Below are 12619 nucleotides of genomic sequence, written 5' to 3'. Positions count from 1 at the left end.
TGGTGTCATCTGCATATCTGAGGTTATTGATATTTCTCCTGGCAATCTCAATTCCAGCTTGTGCTTTATCCAGCCTGGCATTTCGCATGATGAACTCTATATATAAGTTAAATAAGCAGGGTGTCAATATACAGTCTTGATGTACTCCTTTCCCAGTTTGGAACTAGTCCGTTGTTCCATGTCCGGTTCTGTTGCTTCTTGACCTGCAATCAGATTTCTTAGGAGGCAGGTAAAGTGGTCTGGTATTCCCATCTCTTGAAGACTTTTCCACAGTTTGTTGTGATCCACACAGTCAAAGGCTTTGGCATAGTCAATAAAGTAGATGTTTTTCTGGAACTCTCTTGCTTTTTCTATGATCCAATGGATTTTGGCAATTTGAATACCAGCTGAGCCACCAGGGAAGCCCCATACTAGATTAGGATGGCCCTAAAAACACTTATATAATTGGTGTCCTTATATGAAGAGGAAATTTTGGACACTGAAAGACACATGGGGAGAAGATGGTCATGTGATGATGGAGGCAGAGATTATAGTGAAGCACCCACAAGCCAAGGAACACAAAAGAGAGCCTGTGTGAGATAATGCATGCATGCGTGTGCGCTCAGTTGTGTCCAACTCTCTGCAACCCCGTGGACAGTAGCCCGCCAGGCTCCTCTGTCCAAGGGATTCTCCAGGCAAGAATACTGGAGTGGATTGCCATTTCCTATGTGAGATGACAGAAAATACATATATTTTTCTTTGCCCCCAGTTCTTGGTAGAGAGCTCTTGAACCCCTTGAAGTTTCTTGGGTGACAGGAGCATCTTTTGTGCTAATGAGGAAACTCTGGGTGGGCTTCTTGGTGAGGGCTGGCCACTGGAAAGACTGAGCCATGATTAGCAGCTTGGAATTTTCAGCCCCACCCTCCCCCATTCTCTTGAGAAAGAAAAGAGCTGAAAGTGGCATTGACAATTTGTCATGCTTACATGTGCCTCTATAAAATCCCAGAAATATGGGATTTGAAGAGTTTCTAGAAATTCACCCCAAGCAGAAGGTCACTGGAACCTCTGATCTGTGGTTGGCTACACAGTCAGAGCACAGGTGACAACTTGGGCTTCGGACTGGCATCTGAAGTGTGTGTGTGGCGGGTGGGGGAAGGCTGGGGAAGCAGCCTTGTGAGACTGCGCTCTTAACCCATGGGACCGGAGACTGCCTCTGGGTAGATGCGTCAGAACTGAGTTAAACTGTAGGACACACACCGGTGGTCACAGAGAATTGCTTGGTGTGGGGGAAACCTCCACACATTTGGTGACTAGAAGAGTCAGAAGTGAAGTAGTCTGTATGAAAATAAATGAGAGTCACAGGTGGAGAAAAACACAGCAGGTAAGAACTAAATTTTTCCTTACCTAGGAAGGAAAAATTGGTTTTTCCTTTACAGACTGCAAATACCAGAATTCAAAGAGGCAAGGAAGGGCTCTCCCCTGCAGGCTTTGGAGGGAGCAGGGCCCTGCTGACACTTCAAACAGACTTCTAGGCTTCGGAACTCCTTCTAGTCTTTTTTCATCCACGTAATTTTTCTTTTTCCTTTCTCATACCATTTATATTTTTACTCTTTGGACTATAATATGAAAAACATTTTTAACATCTGCATGACCACGTGCTATGCTAAAGTAGCTTCGGTCATGTCTGACTCTTTTTGACCCCATGCACTGTAGCACACCAGGCGCCTCTGTCCATGGGATTCTCCAGGCAAGAATACTGGAGTGGGTTGCCACGGCCTCCTCCAGAGGATCTTCCTGACCCAGGGATCGAACCCATGTCTCTTACATCTCCTGCATTGGCAGGTGGGTTCTTTACCACTAGCACCACCTGGGAAGCCCTATGCTGCTGCCAAGTCACTTCAGTCGTGTCCAACTCTGTGCGACCCCATAGATGGTAGCCCACCAGTCTCTGCCGTCCCTGGGATTCTCCAGGCAAGAACACTGAGGTGGGTTGCCATTGCCTTCTCCAATGCATGAAAGTGAAAAGTGAAAGTGAAGTCGCTCAGTAGTGTCCAACTCTTCGCGACCCCATGGACTGCAACCTACCAGACTCCTCCATCCATGGGATTTTCCAGGCAAGAGTACTGGAGTGGGTTGCCATTGCCTTCTCAGGGAAGCCCTATGCATAACCATAATTCACTTGTAATCATTTGTTTATTTGAGGGGACATGTAGGTAGCCTCCAGTTTTTATTCTCTATCTAAATAACACTTTGTTCCTAAAGCCTTTTTTAAAAAATCTTATTATTTATTTATTTTTGGCTGTGGCAGGTCTTTGTTGTTCCATGACATGTGGGAACTTAGTTCCCCAATCAGGGATCAAACCCACATTCCCTGCATTGGAGGGCAGATTTTTCACCACTGGACCACCAGAGAAGTCCCATTCCTAAAGCTTTTATGGCCTTTCCTGGAGATTGAGTCCTACAGATGAAAGATCTAGGTTACAGCATGTTGACATGGCCATGTCATTTTCTGAGAGTTGTAGGAGGTAGGAGCCAGGCAGCCATGCTGATGTGTTCTAGCCGCTTTTTTAAGGACAAGTGGCCCTACCCATGCAGACCTGCCCTCCTTCCTGGGCACCCTCCTTTAACTCCAGGCCAAGTGAGCACCCTGCATTTTTGCCTGGAGCTTCGCCGTCTTTCTTGTCTGGGCTGGATTAAGAATCAAATCCATCTTGCCCCTGCCTGTCTCCTGCTTCGCCCTCACCGGTGATGACTGTTCTGTACTCTGGGTTGCCAGCTTGGGCCCCACCCCACTTCTGGACCGTAAACCCTCTTGAACCTGTGGAATCCCACAGTCAGTCCTGCAACTTCCCCGGTGGACACAGGGGCTGCTGCCACCATCCAGGAGGAGACGGGAAATAATGGGGGATGCGGGAAAGTCTGAGTGATCAGGAGGGAGGGACTGTCGGCAGGGGCAAGGGGCCCCATTCCTCACTTTGCAGGAAAGGGTGTGGCTTCCGCTTGCCTCGGGGTCAGGCTTCCAGCTCCAAACGTTTGTCTTTGGATTTGGCTGGACAGTGCTAGGGATTTCAGTCTAGCCTGTCTGTGGGCTTTTGGGGTCAGACAAGATGACTGTCCTCCCTTCTCTGTACCCTGGACTCCCTAAGGGGCCACGCTATACTGGCCTGTCTGGAAGAAAACTCACCTCCTCCCCTCCCTTCAACCCTCCCCTGACGCTGCATGGTGGTGGTGGTGGTGGGAAATCAAGTAAGGCAAGCCCCAGGAATGGGGATGCCCACAGGGGCCCATCTGAGAGTTTGTCTTCAACAGGTGCCTAGCAGGCTCAGTTATTCTACCAACCAACACCTTCAAGGAACTTTTCCTGCAGCTTCTCAGGTGAGGGAGAGAGGGACAGGGGCCTTGGTGGGCAAGCCCCTGACAATCAATAATGCCCACCAAACCCCCCACCCATCTCCCTCACCTTAGATGCCACAGGAAAAGTTCTCCAAAGGTGCTCTCTCTGGGGTGTGGCTGCCTCCACAAACCCTGAAGGACTAATCTATCATTTTAATCCCAGTGACACGAAACGGGCGTGGAATTCTGTACCTGCTTGTATCCAGTCTGACCCTTGATCCAGCACAGCCTCCTACACCTCCTCTGGCTCATAGTTTTGAGCAAACAACACACCTACCCTCCTATATCAAATAATGTGTAAAATAACAACTATATTCCCTACTGACCTGAAAGAGACTTGGGACCTCAGGGTTGATCTGCTGGCCAGGGAAGGTCATGGGAGGGAGAGTCCCTTCACCCCTCTTCACCCATCCCCCTGCCAAAGCTGGAAACTCAGTAGAAGAGCCGGAAGGCTCATCCCCAGGTTTTATGCTCTGCTGTTAGGTTAGCATAAATGTTCAGTGTGAACATCAATGTTAAAAGAACTTTTCAAAATCTAATTTCCCTCCTGCAGCTGCTTTTTCCTTCATTTTCAACCTTGGTCCCATATGCCTGGTTTTCATCTGGACTCTTGCTTGCTGTGGTAAAAGCCGCATGTGGTGACGTGGAAGGAGTGAGGATGGAAACTGCTCAGAGACTGCTTGAATTTATGCTAGTGGGTATCTTCACCCCTCTCCTTTCCGGAATGGCTAAAACTTTTTATGCTTACCAAAGTGAAGGAAAAAACAAATTCTATTTATTTGCTATAAACTATGATAGACTCAGGGTTTCCCTGGTGGTTCCGTGGTAAAGAATCCACCTGCCAATGCAGGAGATTCAGGTTTGATCCCTGGGTCAGGAAGATCCCTTGGAAATGGCAACCCATTCTAATATTCTTGCCTGGTAAATCCCATGGACAGAGGTTCCCAGTGGGCTGCAGTCCAGGGGGTTGCAAAAGAGTCGAACACGACTTAGGACTAAACAGCAACAGCAATAACATGATAGATTCAACCACAACTGAAACAGAATGATCTAAAGTACTTCAGCGTCAACTGTTCCATTTATATAATATTAATACTCATAAGGTAACCAGTTGTCCCCCAATATTTTCAACATGATCAGTAAAAACTATAGAATTTTGAAAGGCTGAACACCACATAGAAATGACATGTGACTGGATGGAAGGCTTGGAAAATAAAACTCCAGATTTGTGAAAAGAAACAACACAGCTGACCCCTAAACAACAGGGGATTCAGGGCAAAGACCCCCGAGCTGTTGAAAATTCACATGTAACTTTACAGCTGGCCCTCCAGGTTCTCTAAACAAGGGCTCAACCAACCACACGGGGCTCTGGGCAAGCGACCTCATCTTTCTTCCCCTCGGTTTCCTCATCTATGATAGAGGGATAATAATACCCACCCTGCAGTGGGCAGCCTGAGTGGCTTTGATCCTGCTCCATCACCCACTGGTCCAGATCCTGAGCAAGCTACTTAGCCTCTTTGAACTTCTTTTTCACCTTTCAGAAAGGGCGGTAAGATGGGACCACCGACCTGTCGGACTGTTGGGAGGATTAAAAGAGACAGCGTCCAAGACTGGTGCACAGCAGAGGCTTAACAAACAAAGGCTTTCTCCTTGCTCACGGGTTATTGTGAAGAATACAGGAGATGATGCATTAATGGGACGAGCTTGGGGGACTACAGAACACCCTTCTGTTGTTTTAAGACATCATAGTTAAATCCTAGACACTTCGTATTTTATTAAGTTGTTTAAAAGAAGCTGTCCTCTAAAGGGTAGCCGCCCGCCCGCACCGGACACGCGCTAGCTGAGCGGGATTCTCCTCCTTGCCCGTACCCCCAGCCCCTCTTTTCTAGCTAAAGCTCACCCCCAGCCACCGCCCACCCGGCTCTGTCCACGACACGCGCGGCTCCGCCCAGAGGGTCCCCAGCCCGCCCGATCGCGGCTCAGGTAAGCCGGCGGCCGCCGCGCACCCGCCCAGGGCCGTGTCTGGAGAGGCTCCGGCGCGCTCACCCTCTTGACGAGGAAGCCCTCCTTGAGCACGCCGTCCTCCATGGCGCCGTCCCGCGCCGCCCGCTCCTCCGTTCCCGAGCCGCCCGCTCCTCCGTTCCCGCGGCGCCCAGGAAGCGCCTCCGACCCGGCGCGGCGCCGCCCCCTGGCCCGCGCCCAGAGCCCGAGGCCGCGGGGCCTCCCGGGCAGGAAGTCAGTCCAGGTCGGGATTTCTAATTTGCTGCCCCCACCGAAGGTGCCCTGAGGTCCGTGGTTAGTCCTCCAGTTGCTGAACCTGCCAGCCGTTCGCGTCTCGCCCCGGCTGCCTCCATCCAGGTGCCCCCTGCGCGCTGGGTGCTTCTTACCCTTCCATCTCTGCCCATCTGCCGCCACTCCCAGCCTTAACCAGGTGCCTGCCTGGCACCCAGTACATTGCTCTTGACTAATACTTAGGGAAACAAGCCGATCGGAAAGGATTTCAAGAATCTGGGGTCATCCCTGAGCTCTATAGAAATAGGGGATGGGAGAGATTGGGAACGTGGTCTCTGGTTCTCTGGTAGGCGCAGAGAAATGTTCCCATTAGCGAGGTCACGGGTTTAAGGAAGCAGGCACCATCTTCAGGGGCCCTCTGGCTCCATAATACCCCTCTCTGCCAAAAAGGCTGGAACTGAACTTTCCATGATTAGGGGCAAAATTTAAGGGAGAGCCAGGGAACCCAGTAATCTAGATAAATAAAATTTTAATGCAACATTCTAAAATATGTGAAGTGTTTTTGAAATTTTTAAAATAAAAATTAAGGCCAAAAAAATCCATGTTTAACAAAACGTCAAAAACAGGAAAGCATCCATAATACTGAACCCGTCCTTACGACGCTGTGCCTTTATCCATTGTTTGCCCCAGCATGAAGGGCCCTATTAGGAATGTTCATCAGGACAGGAAAAGGCCCCAAATGCCTAAAAGGGAAGAAAAGCTCTAGATTGGGAGAAGGTGGCCCTGGGTGCCTTTCAAAACCAACTGGGAGCACAGTGGGCGCCCCTGCCCTAGAAATGGCCCCCTTCAGCCTTCTGTACAGACTGACTTTGGGATCTCAGAGGAGTACAAAATGAAAGGGGCTTTCATTCCATTTCAGAATGAACATCAACTCCGCACTTTCTGAAGCCAGACCTGTATTAGGTTCAGTTCAGTCTCTCAGTCATGTCCGACTCTTCGCAACCCCACGGACTGCGGCACACTAGGCTTCCCTGTCCATCACCGACTCCCAGAGTTTACTCAAACTCATGTCCACTGAGTCGGTGATGCCATCCAACAATCTCATCCTCTGTTGTCCCCTTCTCCTCCTGCCTTCAATCTTTCCCAGCATCAGGGTCTTTTCCAATGAGTCAGTTCTTGGCATCAGGTGGCCAAAGTATTGGAGTTTCAGCTTCAGCATCAGTCCTTCCAAAGAAGATTCAGAACTGATTTCCTTTAGGATGGACTGGTTGGATCTTCTTGCTGTCCAAGGGACTCTCAAGAGTCTTCAACACCACTGGGTTCTAATTAATGTACAACACACCATAAGGTGAGTTTATTATCCCATTCTTTCCAGCCAAGGAAACTGAAACTTGAAGCAGTTAAATAACTTACCCAAGGTCACACAAGCTTGGATTTTAACCCCAGGACAGTGTGAATGCACTTGTTTCTCACGTCAAGAGCTGGGAAGAGGAGGAAAGAATAATCTGAGCTGTGAAAACTTGCTGGACTCAAATCCAGGACATGAGAGATTAGAATGGGAAATTCTTATTCTTTTTGGCTCTGAAAGTGAAAGTGAATGTCACTCAGTCATGTCTGACTCTTTACGATCCCCTGGAGTATACCGTCTATGGAATTCTCCAGGACAGAATACTGGAGTGGGTAGCCTTTCCCTTCTCCATGGGATCTTCCCAACCCAGGAATCAAACCAGGGTCTTCTGCATTGCAGGAGGATTCTTTAAATGAATTATGAGGGAAGCCCTTTTGGCTCTAACTTTGGTCTATTACTCTCCTTCTTCCTCTCAGATGCTGGGGGGCAGCGAGTTGGCACAGAGGTTGTTTTGGCTTTACCCAGACACAACTTTCTGAGTCTTAGAAGAGTGGCATTTTCTTTGGCAAGAGGATTTCCTGAATGAGTCCACAAAAATGGGAAAGGGGGAAGGATTGGTTCTTTCTCCTGACAGTGTCTGTGCTAGGAGGGAGTTAAGGCCTCTGGATACTTAGAACCTGCTTCTTGTCCTAGAAAAGCCCCTGGTCCAGCCCACCCCGAGTCTGACTCACTGGACCCGGAGCCTGAGTCACACCCCTTCCTCCCCTGGCTGTGGTGGCTAAGCCACCAGTCTACCAAGGAACCACAGTGACATAAACCAGACTCAACCACAGGCAAGAGGAGGGAGACAGAAGAAGCAGACACACAGTGGCAAACAGCTGAGACTAGGGGAAGGAAGCAGGAAAGGGAAGGAAACTCAGGACAAAGGAATTTGTCTTATTGTTCCAAGGACTTTTCATTTCCCTCTCAGGTCCAGAGGCTGATGTGGAAGGGACCCTGACTCTCTTAAAAGGGCCAGCTAATGTTTGGAATGTGTAAGCTGTAGACAGCTCTAAGGTCAGTATTTGGGTGGAGGTAATTCACAGTTTGGTGCAAAATTCCACCATTAGAGACTCACTCCTTTGGCTATAGCTAAGAATTCCACTGAAGGTCTTTGCTGGTGGCTAGGTGGTAAAGAATCCACCTGCCAATGCAGGAGACCTAGTTTTGATCCCTGGTCCCAGAAGATCCCACATGCCATGGAGCAAGTAAGCCCATGCACCACAACTACTGAGCCTGTGCTCTAGAGCCCAGAAACCACAACTGCTGAGCCCACGTGCTGCAACTACTGAAGCCCCCACACTTAGAGCCCATGCTCTGCAACTGGAAAAGCCACCAAATTGAGAAGTTGCACACTGCAACAAAGAATAGGCCCCACTCACTGCAGCCAGAGAGAAGCCTGCACAGCAGTGAAGACCCAGCACAGCTGATAAATATTTTTTTTAAAAGAATTCCATTTAAGATATTTACAGTAGAAAAAGATAAATCATGGTGCTTATTCATGATGAATACCTTGACCCACTGAGTTTATTAAAATCACAGAATCAGAATCTAAGCCTTAAATCATCTAATCCAGTACTTTATTTTATAAATTACTTGTCCACGGTCCCACAGCCAGTTAGTGGCAAAGCCAGGACCAGAAAACAAGCTAACAAGACTTCCTCCCGGACGCAAATGCAGGGGCACTTTCTCCAGCAGCGTCCTACATCAAAGCAGACTGCAGTGAGGGATTAACTGTCTGCAAAACCAGAAAAGACTTTAAACAATGTTTCCTAAGTTTATTTCTGATCATAAAAGTAATCTGTGCTCATTATAGAAAATGTAGAAAATACCAAAAAGAATAAAACCACTTAAATCCCATCACCTAGACAGGTGATGAGTATTTTTACATGCACGTATATATTTTATATAATTTATATAATTATGGGCTTCCCTCATAGCTCAGTTGGTAAAGAATCCACCTTCAATGAAGGAGACCCCAATTCGATACCTGGGTTGGAAAGATCCACTGGAAAAGGGATAGGCTACCCACTCCAGTATTCTTGGGCTTCTACATACATTAATTTTATTTAAAAATTTAAACCCTTCCTTTTTTCATTTTTGTTTTTTTTTCCTTTTTTCATGTTTGATAGCTAATTAGCATCTTCTCAAATCATTAAAAACAATTCAAAAACATAACTTTAATGGCTGCATGATATTTCATCATGCCTGAGTTAGAATGGATTTAATCATTTCCATGTAGTTTGAATTACCTGTTTCACTGTGTAAATGATGCTATGTTAAATATCTCTGTACAAAAGATTTTGCTACATCCCTGATTCTTCCAGATAAATGTCTAGAGCTTAATTTTAAGTTAAAGGTATACATTCCTTTAATTCTTGATACATATCTCCAAGCTGCTTTCTAGCAACATACCACATTTCTAGATGCCCTCACCAGCAGCACATACTAATGCTGGCCTCTGGCGTCTATACCAGCACCAAGTGCAATGTTTTTAGAAAGCTGCTGACTCTTTCAGACTCAATACAGACCATCCCCACTTGCCTATGCTCTGTTTTATCTCTGTTGGGGATAGACCAACAACTGGAGGAGGGGTCCCCCCGCAAGAGACTCAGAACTGGGAAGTTGGTGGGGAGGGCAGTGAGAGGCCCAGAACAGGACACCACTCACAGGAAAAGGAGGGCTTGCATTTAAGAGCTTAGGCAGAGACTAGAAAGTGGGAGGAGAGAGGAGCTAGAAATGCAGACAGCAGGAAAAGCTGGAAGTGAAATTTTGCCCAAATCTGGGCTTTGCTTAAGGTCATCAAATTGTCCTGTGAGAAACATATTCATTCGTTCACCCATCAATTCATCCATTCACTGGAACAGGAGGCTCATATTGAGTATATCCTGTGTACAAGGCACAAACCAGTTGCCATGGGCAATACACAGACCCTCAGCCCAGGTCTCACATATTCAGTGTAAACAGGTACCATTTTGATTAACCACAAGTATCTCCCTGGTCTGCTGCAATTAACAGGCCTGGCCCACCAGCACATAGTGAATACAGTGATCCAGAGCATTGCCACTCGTATCATCTGTGGTGACAGCCAGCGATTTCCATTGCCTCTGAGTCATAGACAAGATGTGGTCCTACTTTGCATGAAGAAAACAGCCTCCATCACATGCAACTTACCAGAGACTTCTACATCACCCAAACCGGTCTGTATCCTGTTCTGTGAAATAAGGCCCTCACTCCTGCACTTGAGTGTCATGGCCATGTCCAGCTCCCATAAGCTTCCAGACTTACTCTCAATTTCTTATCTATCAAACAAATCACTCTTGAAAAGCGTTGCTCTAGAGCTCAGGTCCTGGAATCTAAAGCATGGCTTTAAATCCTACTTCTGTCACTGTATGACCTTTGGTAAGTTACTTATCTTCTCTGGTCCTCATTTTCCTCATGGGTAAAATGGGGTAACAATAGTACTTACCTCACAGGGTTATTGGGCCAAATGAGTGAGATCATGAAGGTAAACAGTGTGGAGCCATGCACCTAGTAAGAACACAAAATCTCCCCGTTCCATTTGATCTCAACCCTGTGAGGTTAGTAGAAGGAATCTTGATAGTAAATACCTCCAGAGTCATGGGTAAAATACAAAACATGGGCAGAGAATAGAGTAGGAAGTTTATATTTACTGTATTCCTGTGCATGTGTGCTAAGTAGCTTGTCATGTCTGACTCTTTGCAACCCCATGGACTGTAGCCCGCCAGGCTCCCCTGTCCATGGGATTCTCCAGGCATGAATACTGGAATGGGTTGCCATTTCCTCCTCTAGGCGATCTTCCTGACCCAGGGATCAAAGCGGCATCTCTTACATCTCCTGTGTTACTGTATTCCTGCTGCTACTGCTAAGTCACTTCAGTCGTGTCCGACTCTGTGTGACACCATAGACGGCAGCCCACCAGGCTCCCCCGTCCCTGGGATTCTCCAGGCAAGAACACTGGAGTGGGTTGCCATTTCCTTCTCCAATGCATGAAAGTGAAGAGTGAAAGTGAAGTCGCTCAGTCGTGTCCGACCCTCAGCGACCCCATGGACTGCAGCCTTCCAGGCTCCTCCATCCATGGGATTTTCCAGGCAGGAGTACTGGAGTGGGGTGCCATTGCCTTCTCCGACTGTATTCCTACCATGTGCCAAAGACCTAACATTTACTACTCATTTAATCCTCAAATTTCTCAGTGAACTAGGTATTATACCCATTCTGTAGATGAAAATGAAGATTCAGAGAGGTAGGTAAATAACTTGGACAACATCACACAACTTGTATGTGACTGAGTCCAGGTTAAAATATAGGCCTGTCTGATTCCAACTCTGTTTCTTTTCACCAGTTCACACTGTCTGCTTTGCCCAAAGGATGTTCTTAGAAGGAATCCGCTTGGCCTAAATCAGCTCTACTGCCGTGGTAGACTGCATTATTGTTCCCAAATTATTCACTGCCCTATCCCTGTGATAGAATTAGACATTCCTGTGCCAAGTCACATGCAAGTGAGTTGGGACGGGTCACGTGACTTGCTTTGACCAATGAAACGTCAGCCGCATATCGCAGCAGGCCTTTAAGCACCATCACTTAATACCACTATTGCTCTTTCCCTGTACCACAGCCCAGCATGGCCCACGGAGAGGCTGCTCCTACAGCTTGAGTCCATTAGTGAGGACAGCTGGGGAAGAAGGCTAGAGTCAGAGAGAGTCAGCAGCAAGCCTTTGTTGTTATACACTGAGGTTTGGGGAGCAGGGCTGTTTGCTCCAAAGGTATGACTTAGTGAAAGCTGACTGATACACCCGCCTCTCTGTCCCAGCTGCTGCCGGCTCTCACCATAATGGGTGCTACAGGGCAATGCCAAAAGAAATACATGACTCGGAACATCTTGCTGACATGAAGGGGTGCTGTGCCCTCTCATGAACACTCTGAAGCTCACCTCCCTGTTCCACTGGAAAAGCTGAAACACCTTGAGAGAATTGTCTGTCTCTCCAGAGTGCTCCGTCAGCCTTTGGTGTGGGAGAGCCCAGACTTTCTGCTTTCCCACAGGACCACCAATCCTGCCTATCCCCCAGCACCCAGCCCTGAAGGAGAAATGCCCAGGCAGCTGTCTCCTGCCTGGGAGATGGGGGTGGAGCCGGATACAGAGCATGACTCAGCTGGGCACAGGCAGACTGGGACCTGTTTAATGTAGATAAGGGCCCTCCCCTCCTTCTCGTCCCCCTTCCTTCCTCTTCCCTCCTCACTCCCTTCCCTAAATGTTATTCCTGGAGGTTAGACTTGCTTTTTGTTTATTTCATGTGAGTAAAAGAGAAAGGGGGGCTTCCCAGGTGGCTTACAAGTGGTAAAGAACCTGCCTGCCAATGCAGGAGACTAAGGGTTGTGGGTTTGATCCCTGAGTCGGGAAGATCTGGAGGAGGGCATGGCAACCCACTCCTGCCTGGAGAATCCCAAGGACAGAGGACCCTGGCGGGCTACAGTTCATGGGGTCGCAAAGAGACAACTGAAGCGACCTAGCAAGCACACAAGCAATAGAAAGGGGCAGAACCTTGGCCTGGGAATGTCTGAGAAACCCCAGCAGGAAGCGAATGGCCTTGGTGCCTTGTGTTGGCCAAG

At 48.1% G+C, this 12619-nt stretch overlaps 1 protein-coding gene across 2 annotated transcripts in view; it reads right to left on the bottom strand.

Moving 5' to 3' along the window:
- Window positions 1-12311, bottom strand: part of PLEK2 (pleckstrin 2) — a 28085-nt gene extending 15774 nt beyond the window's left edge. Inside the window, exon 1 of one of the 2 annotated variants that reach the window (XM_044924823.2) lies at window positions 11943-12311. In XM_044924823.2, the coding sequence (XP_044780758.1) occupies window positions 11943-12155 (213 nt within the window). In that variant the 5' untranslated portion in view covers window positions 12156-12311. Of the gene's footprint in view, window positions 1-5418; window positions 5880-11942 lie in introns of those variants that run through there. The other variant, XM_006041818.4, reaches the window with a different exon arrangement.
- Window positions 12312-12619: the final 308 nt, after the last annotated feature.

The sequence above is a fragment of the Bubalus bubalis genome, chromosome 11 (genome assembly GCF_019923935.1).
Source record: "Bubalus bubalis isolate 160015118507 breed Murrah chromosome 11, NDDB_SH_1, whole genome shotgun sequence".
Classification (NCBI taxonomy): domain Eukaryota; kingdom Metazoa; phylum Chordata; class Mammalia; order Artiodactyla; family Bovidae; genus Bubalus; species Bubalus bubalis.
The sequence above is the reverse complement of the archived record's forward strand: the minus strand, read 5'-3'. Positions and strand labels throughout refer to the sequence as shown.